The sequence below is a fragment of the Semicossyphus pulcher genome, unplaced genomic scaffold, assembly GCF_022749685.1.
Source record: "Semicossyphus pulcher isolate SPU_LCO1_2020_fin unplaced genomic scaffold, fSemPul1.0.p SCAF_11, whole genome shotgun sequence".
Classification (NCBI taxonomy): Eukaryota; Metazoa; Chordata; class Actinopteri; order Labriformes; family Labridae; genus Semicossyphus; species Semicossyphus pulcher.
This window is the reverse complement of record NW_027211615.1, coordinates 29,358,915-29,373,954: the sequence shown is the minus strand read 5'-3', so window position 1 is coordinate 29,373,954 and position 15,040 is coordinate 29,358,915. Positions and strand designations below refer to the sequence as shown.

General features: G+C 43.5%; 1 protein-coding gene across 1 annotated transcript in view; it reads right to left on the bottom strand.

Moving 5' to 3' along the window:
- The window catches only part of mei4 (meiosis-specific, MEI4 homolog (S. cerevisiae)), a 64,524-nt gene that overhangs the window by 27,382 nt on the left and 22,102 nt on the right, over window positions 1-15,040 (bottom strand). Inside the window, exon 4 of the mRNA XM_069685349.1 lies at window positions 13,295-13,420. Within this exon, the coding sequence (XP_069541450.1) occupies window positions 13,295-13,420 (126 nt within the window). The remainder of the gene's footprint in view (window positions 1-13,294; window positions 13,421-15,040) is intronic.

Here is a 15,040-nt window from a genome sequence, read left to right as displayed (position 1 = left end):
GAGCAGCGATTGTCCTCTAATTGCAGGGTTGGTGGTCGATCCCCCGCTCCACCTGTCCAGGTGTCAAAGTGTCCTTGAGCACAACTTGGAACCACAAATGGCTCCCGATGCTCGGGCCATTGCCATGCTAGGTAGCTCAGTGCCATCACTGAGTCAGTGTGTGTGGGAATGAGATCACTTTGGATAATAGGCCATTTTATTTGATGTTGCCATAACGATGATTAGATACATTTCCTGGGAAATTAAAGGAGAGAATGTTTATGGATCATTTATTAAGGAAGGAATGTCTGTTCTCGCTTTTTGAGCAAATGTAAAAAGGCGAGAAATCAAAGTAATTAATCATATAGAAGCAAAAATGACATAAAGATCTAATCAGGCTCCTCATTGGTTAAAAAGATCAGTCTAACTTGAGAACACGTGCGAGTGTTTATGCATATTTGAACAAGAAATCTGCTCTCCAATATTTACAAGCTCCAAAGTATTAATGAGATCAATTCACCAACAACTACAGCGGGGCCGACATGAAGATTCAGAGACCTGAGATACTGATTTAAGAAAAACGTTTTTCAGGCTGATATTTGTAATATTTGAGCTGCAAAGAGAACAGACCTTTAATATGTGGACTATGTGGACTGATTTTGCACATTTCAAAGGTGCTCTACTTTCTTAATCAAATAACTGTGTGGTGACAGTGTTCCTAAATCACCTCCAGCTTTGTTTTCTTCATTATCTGTTCTGTAAAAAAGTTACTCAAAAAAAATATCAGAAAGCATATAAACCAGTACTTTCTATCTGGAATATGTCAAGATTAACCAGTTTTATTGGACAGGATCCAGCTCAACACCTCCTCTGGGCCCAGCTGTAGAAGAAGCTTATTTTAAAATCCGATTGTTTCTGCTCAGGATCAGATAATCCAGCTTCCTTCTGTCCTGGTTTTTCAAAGTAAAACTGGATGTTTCAACAGACTTTTCAAGATTACCAAATCCAGATCAGCAGCGCTCTAAATGGGACTACACACTACACACTTTGACCACAGGGGGCGCCAAAATCCACAACATGAAAGTTCCTCACAGCTGACGAAATCCTTTCTTATTTTACAACCCTAATGTCTCCTTTATACTTTGTCACTGTACAGACACAGCAATCCAAGAGTGGTATTAAATACGTCTTCGATATAAACTACACTGTAACAGATGTTTTGTTAGACCAGTTTAAAAGTTTGATCACGTTTAGCTGCTGAAGTCCGGCCTGAATCCTCCCTCTGCTGGGATCAGGATCATCCTGATGTTTGGATCAAAGTTGTCCCAATCCTGCTCAGAAGTTTGAGCACAACCTGGAGGTTTGATCCAGATCAAAACAAAACTGGATGACCTGACCTAATCCGGTTTCTTTTGAACAACCCTCTCCCAAGATGTGATCGAATGTAATGGATAACCAAACAGAATCCTTTTGAACACCTTCGCCAAGGTGGGAAAAAGTAAGGACTGGATTTACTTCTTTTCTTGTCACAAATCAACTTCCGTTCCCCTGTTCTCCGTACTGTCAGCGTGAACACCCCAAACTTCAGCATGCTCTGCACTATAAAGTGCAAGAACTGACATTTTGTTGAAACCCTAATACTTCATGGAGCAATCCAACACAGCATATTCCCTCTGCTGTTTGACATACCGCTCTCTGAAAGCAGATTCACAAAGGCTCAAATTACCGTGACTGAAGGGTTTCACCGTCACTCTGTGTCCTGGAAACACCGCCTCCAGACCTGCAGCGGCTCAACTTTCTGAATTCATGTCGACACACGTGAGAACCAGAACTAGTGAGCTTTAAGGCACATGAATTCACTTTCTTGGTAATGTCATCCATCTGCTCGGTAGCTCATCTCACACCTCCTGAGGACTTTCTCCCTCTAAATATCACCGCCACTCACACGGACGGAGCGGCTCCATTAAACTCAACATTTTTCAGAGTGAATTCAGCTCCTCGGATCAAGCATCAGACGACCCGGCTCTCAGGAAAAATGTATTTGAACCTCCGGAATGGGCTACCTCCTGATATTTGGAGATGAAATGTGATGTACTGGAGCAAAAAATATTCCCCGAGCATCGACTGAGGGCGTCGGAGCCAAAGGGTGCAAATTGAACTGGCACCAGCCTTTACAGGCATCATCTGTGATGCTCATTTCCTCTGGCTCTGCTGCCACCGCTAAACCCTGCATGTTCTAAAAACTCACCCCAAAGCCAAGTTTAATATCCCCGAGCCAAACTTAATATCATTAAAGGCAATCAGGCCGGGCACTGGCTCCCTCTGAAGCTCCTAATGAGACGAGGACTCGGAGAAGTTTCAGGGGCTCTCACGCCAAAAGGAGTCATAATGGAAGGTTAAACAGGAAGGTGGACTACTCCCGAATCTCTGCACACGTGAGACTTATAATAAATCAAAGGAAATCCAACAGGAGCTGCAACTAAAATCATGTTGTTTCATTTTAGAGCAATCCATTGTCCAATCAATGATAATCAACTAAACTTCCAGTTTCTTGTGGATCTTTCTCTGTTTCTTCCTTGCTCCAATGATTCCCTTTTTGAAGAGTCATAGGTGCTAAAAGAAACTCACAACTCAAACTATAACACGTCTCATAAAGTCAGTAAATATTTTATGGGTCTTGTGCGTTGGTTTAGTCAACTAAATCTCACTGAAGAAGTAGCCCCACATTGTGTTTCACCTTCACGTAAGACCTAAACCAACAGGAAGTTAGCCATTTGAATTTGTCTTTAAGTTTTGTCACTTACGAGGTTCACACATCTAAAGCTTATAGGACATTTATAATCCAACTGTAAATTGGTGTGCGTGTAGAAGAGACCACAAAGATTAAAGGGGGCTCAAATCTTTAGGTTTTGTTGAACGGCGGGACGTTGTTAATGATTACGACTTTTGTTCCCTCAAATGGTGAAAAAACTTTGCGTTGCTTTAAAGGGATCTGTTGATCACTTAAAGCCGCGGTCGTGTTATATTGACACTCCTTAATGGCTCACATCCAAACAAACACAGAGGCAGACGGCACAACACCTCCCACAGATCTGTCCGGGGTCACTGACATAAACTAGAGAACTAAATCAACTCAGAACGCTCCTTTTTGAAGGAATCGTCTTATTTCCATCCATTAGCTCCACCCCTAATCCTGATCAGGGTGGAGCCTATCCCAGCTGTCATTGGGCGAGAGGCGGGGTTACACCAGGATAGGTCACCAGACACATAGACAACCACCCACACTCACACCTACGGGGAATTTAGGGTCACCAGTGAACCTAACCAGCATGTGTTTGGACTGTGGGAGGAGTACCCGGAGGGAACCCACGCATGCACGGGGAGAACATGCGACTCCACACAGAAAGGCCATCTACGTCTGAACCGGGACTCGATTCAGTCACATGACAGTGTCCAAACGAATCCATTTTTACATTCTTCCAAAAGTTACCTTCAAGTATTGAAAAGTGTTTCATTCTTTCTGTGCCTGCTATCAAACCATTGATCACTTTCAACCCAATCCTAACGTCCCTGTCGAACATAAACACAACTTATATTCTCTCCATCACATCGTTTTCCTCTGGAGAACAGTAAACTCTATCTGGTGAATTATCATCACGTCAAACTCTTTCTGCTTCCAGCTTCTCAAACATGAGGATTTGGTGCTTCTCTCTGCTTTGGCGTGTTAGCTGGACAAAGTGAGAAAATATGTTGACCATCTTTAACACTTTTTATAAATTTCATAGACTAAACAATTGACAAATGAATATGAAATAAAGTACAGCAATCAATAATTGTCTGAACCACTGACCGGTCTACACCAAATGATTATGTAAATTGTTGTTTCCTCCTTGTTAAAAAGGATCCTCAGACTTTGTTTCTTTTTTACTTTAAATCAAAAGTTTATCATCAAATGATTTAGATTTAATGAATGTGACATTTTCTGACTTTGTATTGACTAAATGTTTGGCCAAAGATAAAGGGAACCATCATCAGCAGTAAAAGAGTTCATTATAGTTGTTTTAGCGATAGTTAAACTAATTGTGTTGTAAATCATGTAAAGGTTTAATCTTTCCTCTTGTTGTTTTCTTCTTGTTAAACAGAATCCAGCTGAGATTTTGTGTCTTTCTCTCCACACACTCACAGACACACACACACACACACACACACACACACACACACACACACACACACACACACACACACACACACACACACACACACACACACACACACACACCAACCTCTCCAGGACATCAGCTCAGAGACACAGGGTGCAGATAAGACAGCGAGCCGTTGACCACCCACAGTTTGCATAAAAAGCAGACACGGGGACAGTGACAGCTGAGGGTGCATAGTAATGGCATCAGAGCGACGTTTCCACTGCCCACTGGTTTAGTGTTATAGCTGGGTTTTGTGGCGGCCTGTCCTGAGGGGCTGAGGATGTTTGGTGTGTGTCGCTGACTGTCACGCCCTCTGACAGAACAACGCAGGGCCCAGATGGCTCAGCTTATCTGTATGCTGCGCTGCTCCAAGGACAGTGGCAGCGGGCTACAGCGTCTCTGAGGAGGGATGTCGGACAGGAACCCAGAAACCTGCTCCTGACTGAACACTGTAACACCTCCGCTCACTGATACCCGAGGCCCTGAAATAATGCCTCCAAAACAAACACCTCACACGGGTTTACAGTGATCTATGGTTTATCATGTTGCATCATGTAACCAAGGTAAAAATATATACAGTGTACGTTCACTGTGATGCTGAAATCATAGGTTTGCACTGTAATTGGATTAATCAATCAACCCAATAATTAAAGTGTAACTTCATCCCCAGGAGTGATTTAAAAACATGTGTTGAGCCAGTTTTTCGATCTATGAAATGTTGTATGAAATGTCAGAATGAACAAAATAACTTCAGTGTCTCATCACAGTTGTTCACGTATATCATTTATTAATTCACTCATTTTATGTGAACACAGTGTTAAACCTGACCCTTGGCAGGTCGCCAAGGTTGGTGTAGGTTTTTAATCCCCTCTTCTATTAGCATATATTCATCGGTCAGCCATTACATTATGACCACCTGCCTAATATTGTGTAGGTCCCCTTTTGCCACCAAAACAGTCCTGAGCCGTCGAGGCCTGGGCTCCACCAGACCTCTGAAGGTGTGCTGAGGTATCTGGCACCAAGACGTGAGCAGCAGATCCTTTCAGTCCTGTAAGCTGCGAGGTGGGGCCTCCATGGATCGGACTTGTTTGTCCAGCACATCCCACAGGCGCTCCATTGGATTGAGATCTGGGGAATCTGGAGGCCAAGTCAACACCTTGACCTCGTTGATCCTCAAACCATTCCTGAACCATGTCTGCAGTGTGGCAGGGCGCATCATCCTGCTGAGAGGGGCCACTGCCATTAGGGAATACCACTGGATTCACCATACCATTGGATCGGACCACACGGGCCAGCCTTCGCTCCGCACGTGCATCAGTGAGCCTTGGCCGCCCATGACCCTGTCGCTGGTTCACTGGTTTTCCTTCCTTGGACCACTTTGGGAGGTCCTGACCTCTGCAGACCGGGAACACCCCACAAGAGCTGCAGGTCGGAGATGCTCTGACCCAGCAGTCGAGCCATCACAGTTTGGTCCTTGTCAAAGTCGCTCACATCCTCACACTTGCCCATTTTTCCTGCTTCCAACACAACGACTTCAAGGACACTTGCATCATAACGAGATAATCAATGTTATTCACTTTACCTGCGAGTGGTCAGAATGTTACGGCGGATCGGTGTATCTTTAGGTTTTGGACTTTTAATTAAATAAGACACTGAAAATGTAAACTTTGAGACTGATTGATGGATAAAACAACGTAACTTGCAGCCCTGGTTAACATCTTCAATGATGAAAAATGTCAACATTTAGCTCAATAATAATCTCTTAACTTGTTTAGTTCCCGTTAGATTGCATCACAAGTTTTTATTAAATGTTGGCGTCTGAACACAACTTTGCAAACATAAAAAATGTATGCCAAAGTTTAACTGTTGCAGCTTTCCTCTTGGTTTAATCTTAAAAACTGCTTTCAATTCATATCTTGACTCTTATATTTTTTTACTGCTTAAGATAAATAAATGTATTTCACTTCATCATCACATTTTAAAACTTTTTTGCAGTTTTTCACAGTTGAAGAGGGTTAAGATCACGGGTGGGTTTAATGGATTTTAAGCCAAAATAATAATCACAGATCGTTTTATGTCTGGCAATAAAAAGCACAACAAGTAGCTATGAAATGCTAACTCCATATGTTTTTATTTACCATTACAGTCCCATCAACAGTGTTAAGAAAACAAACACGATTTAAAACTCTTAAATATTGATATCTGTATTAACAATAAGGATATATTGAATAGAACTTAAGATAATAAATGTGTGCATGTTTAATGGCCAAAATAGGAATAAAGTGTGTCCAGTAATAAAGATAAAAGTAATGAATGTAAGATACACACATATTACTAACTCCAGCCACTCAAAAATAGACCATGTTTATCTGCAGAGCGACAGTACGTGTAACGTATATCTTTTAGGCAAAGCCCTCGTACGAGATGAGCGAAAGGCCTTCCTTACGTCCTCGTTATCCTGTCGCCTTGCATGAGTGTCTGCAGACAAACACCCAGAGGGGCCGTAAAGGTCTCCTCCACTATGATACCAACGATAACAAGGAGATAAGTGTGATGATGTGTGAACATGACACAAAGCCCTTCAACCATCGCCGCCTGTCCTCTCCACCTCTGGGACGTGAAGGCCTGAGTCAGCTCAGAGTCCGGACAGATGGAGGCGATCTGCTCTCTTAACCACCAGCTGGAGGGGGGTGAGGGGAGCGCTGTGGCAGGTGCTACGCTATGGACTATGAATATTACAGTAATGATAATATAAATACTACTAACTATACAAAGCTTATGGTTCAGAAAGATATGAAATACAAGGTTCACGGCTCAAAATGTTCTCCACAAAGTTAAAGTCATTAGAAGAGCAGAAACTCGAGAGTCCTTGAATTCCTTTAAGGTTTTATAAAACACATGACCTGTGAATATGCACAGTGCAGAGGTCAACTCTGGGTCAGTTTGTAGTGAGACTTAACTTTCTTACAGTAGCAGGTAGGTGGCTGTGAAGCTGAGAGGAGAGTTTCATACAATCAAACCCAGTTTCTGAAGCTCATTAAGGCTGGCATTTTCCAAACAGAAGCAGCTCTCCACATATTAGTTTTTATTGTTAGTGGCGGAGTCCGTCTGTCTGAGATCACCTGTGTAAGGCTTTCAATAACAAAGCCTCGTTCAGACACACTATGTCATTATCAATCAGGGACATAAAGCAAAAGTAGATGAGAGACACAAAGAATGGCCCTGAGTGAGAGCTTGTATTCATGACAATCAGCCCAGACGTAGTTTACTGAGGCTCCTCATCACTCCACCTCCTGAAGAATGCATGGACTTTTTCAATTTGCAGTTAGTATGAGTAATGCCCTTTGTCTATGCCAGTAATCAATGCTGCTCACCAGGAATAGACGGGAATTCATAGCAACCCTGCGTTAGATGGATACCCGATGACGCACACGAATAACATATACTGAATTAAAAAAACAGTGGCTGTTATTTCTCAGAATGGAGTCTTCTCAGCAGCTCGGGTATTTCATCCTGCGCTCTCAGATGTTGTGCTGCAGGGCTGCTGCAGGCAGGTCTGCACACGCTGGTTAGCTAAATTGTTTAAAGGCTGCACCTGCCTCTGCCAATCCGGAAAAACGTAAACACCTGTAGGTCCGCTCTCTCAGTCTGGACTGTCGAAAAACAATTATATGGTGATTTTTTTTTTTAGCTCCGGCTTGGTTTATGTTCATTTAGACTTTTTACACACAAACAAAGAGGAGTAAACATGTCCTCTTTAAGACTGACAGCTGTCTCCATTGGTTGAACATCATCCTGCATCATTTCATCATCATGGGGCCGATGAATACTAGTACATTTAGGGTGAGACATTAGCAGTGTCCCAAAGGTCCGTCCCCACAAAAAGATGCCCTGTAACCTGCTCCAATCATGGCATGCACAGGTAAAATACAATCCTGGAACCCATCTGCTATCACTAGCTTTTTGTTCATGTCTTTAAGCACACATGCAAATAATCCTGCTGTGGATGTTGTCTCTCAACTCCAACTCCATTCTAGCTTCTCAAGTTGCTACTTCAGACTGCAAACAACGACCTGCACACAGGAAAATAAAGCCCCTGACCAGATATATCCTCCCTTATTAGATTCATTGCTGGCTACACTGGAGGGCCGACAGACTGTGCTGTATAAGATAATAACCGATGAGTTCTGAGCTGGTGTCAGCAGAGGCCGATGCTCAAAAGACCCAAAGTCCAAGTTACCGTTGTTACTCCTGATCAGAGGAGTTCATTCATTCAAGGTCACACCTTTTAAACATATCAGTAAAATATATGTTCTGACAGGTGCCTCATCTTATGCTGTTCAACATTTGAAAGTTCAGATAGATTAGGTTAGTTAGAGCAGGTGAGCTGCTTTAGCTCTGTTGGTAGAGCAGATCTTTTAATTCTCTCAATGTCTTCACACTGATGGAGGTGATGAAAGCTGTGTGAAGCTGCACTGAATTACAGTTTCTACAATGTATTCTAAGTACTGTATCTTCACTTGGATCACCTAAAATGTACTTTGGTCACCAAATTTAGAGGCTTGGTGCTTACAAACATTAGCATCTATTCCTGATACGCCGCTTGCCTTCATAAACAGCTCACCAAGCAATAAGTGATGGAGCATTATTAAGATTATTAGACATCAAATCAACCACATGTTATTAATAATGACGAACATGAGACAGTACAAGTGTCTTTCAGATGAACCCAGAGAACGTCCAAAGTTCAGATCAGGTGAAACCATGTGGTGACGCACATACTTGTTACCATGGTTGCCAAAGGATATGCATATATATGAATCATACAAGTCGCTTATTATAAGACCTCCTTTTGAACTGTTCACAATCTGCTGATGGATTAACTGGACATTTAGCTCTTAAGGTAACGAACCTGATACCAAAAAAGCCAAACAGTCTTGGTTTGGTTTGATTCACACTTTTCACACCAGAAAAATAAAATAAATCTTTTATTTTGAAAGTCGTTTCCTTGATATCAACAATCGTGTTGCTTTATTCTGAATGAGTGTGCACTTGCTTTGATAATCATGTTGTTCCTGACCTTAAATAACAACATTTAAAAGCCTGGTGACGGATCAAAAGGCAGGCGGACGAACCAGCCGCTCTGTTTTCATATGTCACAGCCGTGACACTGTCTCACACAAAGGAGATCCTCCATGCTGGGAAATACATTTCCCTCAGCTCTATTGGCGGGGGGCAGGAGTCCACTGCTGCTGACAAAGAGCTGAGGCGGGGGTCTGTTCATGGCCGCGGCTCGGCCTGGGAAGTGCATGAAAGCTCACAGTCAAAGTGGAAGCTGTAGAGCTCAGTGGTTTTCAAAGAGGGGACGAGGAACTCCCAGAGGGTTTTTGTGGCGTCCCAATCGGTCCTCTCAAAGTGGCACACAGTTTAATGTCACTGTAAGCTACCTCACAAAGGGTGATTCTAGTATTTTAAAATTTGTATTTATCTTTTTACATATTTCAGGGTTTAAATGCCGAGATGGAACAAAAAGTTTTGGAATTGCTCCATGAGATTGCGTCATGCGGCAGTTGTACGTAATCCTTGGGGGCAAATGCGCCCAATTAAAGTCTAAAGTCCACTAGAAGTTCTGTTTCCACTGACAGGCTCAGATTGTTATTCTAAGTGTGTGACAACATGACAGAAAGGATCCCTACAGAGATAGACCTTTTTGTTACAGAGGAAGATGATTGTTTTAACCACAAACAGACGTTACATCGCTCTCTGCACACACACCAGACTCCATTCAGAAAAACTGTAATTTTACACAGCAGAACACAGGGGTTGCTGGTCGACCACTGCCTCAATTAGGTAGTTTGTTTATTTTTAATGTGTTGCTTTGATGTTTTAAATTGTACGTTCGGATCCAACACAACATATTTGTAACACACAATAACACAAAAAACAAACTCATCTAGGCAGCGGTGGACCGGAAACTCTGCTGCACTGCACGGTAAAATAACTGTTTTTGTAAATGGAGTTTGGCGGCTTTGAAGAGAGTGATGTAACCCTTAAACAAAAAGGTCTATCTCTGTAGGGATCCTTTCTGTAATGTTGTCACACACTTAGAATAACAAGCTGAGCCTGTCAGTGGAAACAACAAGAATCTGGAGCATTTGCCCCAAAGGAGTACGTCAGCCATAACTGTATGTCTTGCTGCTGCAGGCTGAAGCAATCTACAGGAACAATTCTAAACTGTTGTACTTCTTTGTCATTTAGACCCCAAAATACTAATAACCTTTCTGCTCTTTCAGTTCGAACTCTGACAGACTCAACTTGAGCATTTTGCTTTCGACAGTGGGGATATAAAGGGGTTCAGGGTTCAAAAGTTGAACTCATTGTCATTCACTCTGGATAACCGCGCAAGTGTTAAATGTTAATGGGAATATAGATGTAGTCTCCTCCAGTTTTACATAATGGGAGGCACACACTCTCCCACTGGGACCTCCTCCACCACCACCGGGGAGAACGAACCGCGGAGAGCTGCAGGCATGGAGCTCCAAGCAAATAAGACGTCCAGCTGCTCATTGTTCAAACACGTTCAGCCTTCAAAAGCAATGTCATTGTCTCTTCTTTTGCCTTGAAAGAAAAAGGATGAGTGATGGAGGCTGGGAAGAGGGTGGACTCTGACACACTTCAGGAGGCATACTGATGGCTGCAATGGCAAAAACCCAAGTTACAACAATTTCAAGTTACAGTTTCATGTAGCAGACGCTGTTGTCCAAAGAGACGTACATCTGAGAGTTAATACAACACCAGCAACGATCAAGACAGGAGGGAACACAGTCAGTAAGAGCCAACACACAGCTTCAGGTGTGATCGGACAAGACATCAACAACATCCTCGATGTCATCATCATCAAAAGCATCAATATCATTAAGGTCAGAGGTGTTCATAAAGAGCGGGACGGAGTGTAGACCTGGATGAGGGCGTTCAGGTAGGCAGGGGACGTTTTTGTAAGCGAGTAGCAGGGTTTGAATTTGATGCAAGCGGCGACTGGGAGCCAGTGGAGGGATACGAGCAGTGGAGGGATACGAGCAGTGGAGGGATACAAACAGTGGAGGGATACGAGCAGTGGAGGGATACGAGCAGTGGAGGGATACAAACAGTGGAGGGATACGAGCAGTGGAGGGATACGAGCAGTGGAGGGATACAAACAGTGGAGGGATACGAGCAGTGGAGGGATACAAACAGTGGAGGGATACGAGCAGTGGAGGGATACGAGCAGTGGAGGGATACAAACAGTGGAGGGATACAAACAGTGGAGGGATACGAGCAGTGGAGGGATACGAGCAGTGGAGGGATATGTGCTGCATGGTTTGGTGCTGCGTTCTGGATCATCTCTAGAGTTTTGAATGTGCATGCAGGAAGGCCTGCCAAGTCAGACAATGGGGGGACCAACCAGATGTGTGTGTAGCTGCTGCTATGGGAAATGTGTTTCATGGTCTCAGTCTCTAGTGTCAAGTCTTTTTCAACTCTGCATGATGTTCCTTTAGTAAATGATGCTCCCATTCAGAGTCACGTAGACCATAAAGCAGGGGATGCTTAAGGGCGTGGCCACCAGGGTGACCTCTCTTCCAAATATGGTCACAAAAACAGCCACAATGTACAAATGCCAAATACAGTTAATTATAACCTCTCATCTCTCATCTCCTCTCATCAACTACAGACCCAGTTTTCAAAAGCCATGTTTAGAATTAAACTCAGATGCTCCCCGGCCTGTAACGCTGAAAGACACCTGCCCAGATGTGCTAATACAAGAGATGTAAGACACTGGTTTATATTTATCATATGTGACAGTAATGCTGCGGGTGAAGAGTGTGTATTATCAGTGTAAACAACAGAGTGATTAACTTGTGTCTCTATGCTGTGAAATGTCAAAGCACCACATTAACCGAGGTCTGCGCCTGCATGCTGGTTACTGTGATTGACAGGTTTCCTGGAAGCACCGAGGACGACGACACTGTTCTGTGACAGTCTGAGGAGAACTCAGCCTTCAGAGTCTTGCTTACAAAAACCCATTACAGCCCGGATTGTTGGAGACAATGGCTCCACCGCAGCACAAGGCTGTTTTGCTTTGTCAAAATCTCCAGTGAACAGTGGGTTCAGCTGTTTTTTTCCCCTTTCTTCAACTTGGCCCTCAAAAATGCAGTGTGGATAAAATTCTCTTTCAGGCATCGGCCGCCTCGAGAGGCTCTCTTGAGGAGGAGGAGAAAACAGGCGCAAGTGAGCATGACCGACCCCGCTGAGTGGGAGGGAGGCTCAGCAGGAGGGGTGAAGGGGGGAAATCATCTGTATCCTTTTCTTTTTTACACATTTCCATTTCCAAGAACCCCCGGTGGTTTGACACACAGCTCTGCCTTTCACAAAGAGCCGGCCAGCCAAATGCAGCTCTCGCCTGGACTGTGACTCAGGCGGGCGGCCAAGCCACTGAGAGACGTTTGAATACATGGCAGGCAGGAAACAGGTGGGACGCTGTATTGATTATGTTGGTGCAGAAGTGGCCATGGAAAAGAGTCAATAGGGCAAACTGTTCGCACCTGAAGCCTTGCACAAAGGCTGGCTCTCTGGGAGCAAAAAAGGTGAAAAGAAATTGGTATGAGAGAGAAAGGGAGGACATGTGGGAGAGAGAAAACAGTGACAAAGCCAGGGAGAGTATGGGAGAGAGATTCATCATCTCTGTGGTTTGAATCAGGACTGGCCGCTTAAATGATCTCTGAATACCTGATATTGACAGATCAAATAGCCAATCACACAGCAGACATGGACAGTTACACACCAGAGTATATATGCCCACTTCTCACTGCACAGCATCATTTGAGCTACAGGTGAAGAAAACATGACATGTAGAAAAATAGAGTTTAAATGGCAACCCTGATGTTTATATGAATGTTATACAATACTGTGTCAAAGTAAGGGAACAGGGAGAATACAATCAGGAGGCAGTGCAGGGAGAGACAAACAGAAAGGGATCAACGTCGTCTCTGAGCCAAGACAGAAAGGCAGCAGAGACAGAGGAAGAAGAGGCCTGTGTGAATGCAGGAGCACGTGTGGTGAAGCGGTGGGGTATTTACCTGGAAGGCCTGCCAGAGCTGATCAGCCAGAGCGCTGATTTCAGAGAGGATGTGACGGATGAGAAAGGACTTTGACATGCTGCTGCTCCCCAGCACGATCAGGTACTCCGTCAGCTTCTCTGCAGCCTGGAGCTGAGGGATGGAAGAAACATTATTTCACTGATACAAAGACTTTAAAAGTCTTTTTACCAACTCAACAGCAAGAATACTAAATCTGAAAGTCTGTTGGTTCTTATTCTACTAAATAATAAATAACTTGGCACTAAAAAGGAAAACAAAACTGATTTAATGCACCCTGCATGTATGACACATTACAAGGTGAAAACAGCATGTGTCCAGTTTAATGCTGTGACTACGATCAGATCAAATCAACCAAAAGTACAAAACTAAACTGACTTCCAGGATATTTGAACCTGGACACTATTTTTACATATCGGTGTCTAAATGATTCACAGGTACAAAGTAATATCCAGTAGATTGCTTCATCCCGCAGTCTGAAACAGACTCAGTGTTTCTGCTACATACATTTTGTAGCGCGGCCCACAGAATAATTGCCGCCGCTGCTTCAGATTTCTATAACATGAAGTCCTGACGTTTCAATTAAACGATTCTGCAGAGATTTCTGCTCCAAATGAACGGCCGTCCGCCCGCTTTCCTCGCTTAGGAAGAGCACTGAAACAGTGACAGGAGTCACAGGACATCAATCACTAGTGAAGTCGTGGCAACCAAATAAACAACAGCGGGACCAGTTTACTTCTAACGGCAAAACAGGGTCCGCTCCGCATCGCTGACATCGGACACTCTCTGTCGCACACAATCACGCGGCTCTATTACGCAAAGTAAACCATCCACGAGCAGTTGTGCGCTCGATATCAAACTTTCAGCTCCCTGGTGATGTCTCTCCAGCCAGCTGCCACAACACTGCAGTGAAATAAATTCATATATTCATTGATTGTCGCTGTTTATAAAGCTTATAAAAAGGTGTAGATGTCATTTGGTAACGATCGATTGATCGCTTTGATCGCTACGTCATTAATAACGTCCTTCGTGCACACGCAGCTCACGTGCTGTTTTGAACTGCGAGAGAAAATATAGAACTTTTGTGACTTAATAAAACAGACTGCTGATGAAGACAGTCAACACAGCAGACAGAGAGACAGACAGAAAGAGGGGGCGGGGCCTGCAGCTGTGCAGAGAGCTGAGGTGCAGGTGTGTTGGGGGACTGAAGCAAAGAGATCAGATTAAAGTAGATTGTGAATTAAAACTTAATAAGGTGAAGAAGAGAGAACAATTAAAGTGTGGAAGTAAGAGATAACCATCCACAAAGAGGGTAAGTCTACATGTGATGTGCTTCTCACAGAAATCATTGACATGAGATTAATTGTGATTCATTAATTACAGAGCCTGTAATTTAAATCACCTGACAGCAATAGTTCCCCTGACAGGCTCAGATTGTTATTCTAAGTGTGTGACAACATGACAGAAAGGATCCCTACAGAGATAGACCTTTTTGTTACAGAGGAAGATGATTGTTTTAACCACACACAGACGTTACATCGCTCTCTGCACACACACCAGACTCCATTCAGAAAAACACTGATTTTTTACGCCACAGAAAACCAGAGTCGCCGGTCTACCTCTGCCTCGATCAGCTGGGTTCTTTAGTGTTATTGTGTGTTACACAAACATTGTGTTGCATCTTAACTGACCATTTAAAAACCAAAGTAAGACAATAAATTAAACTAA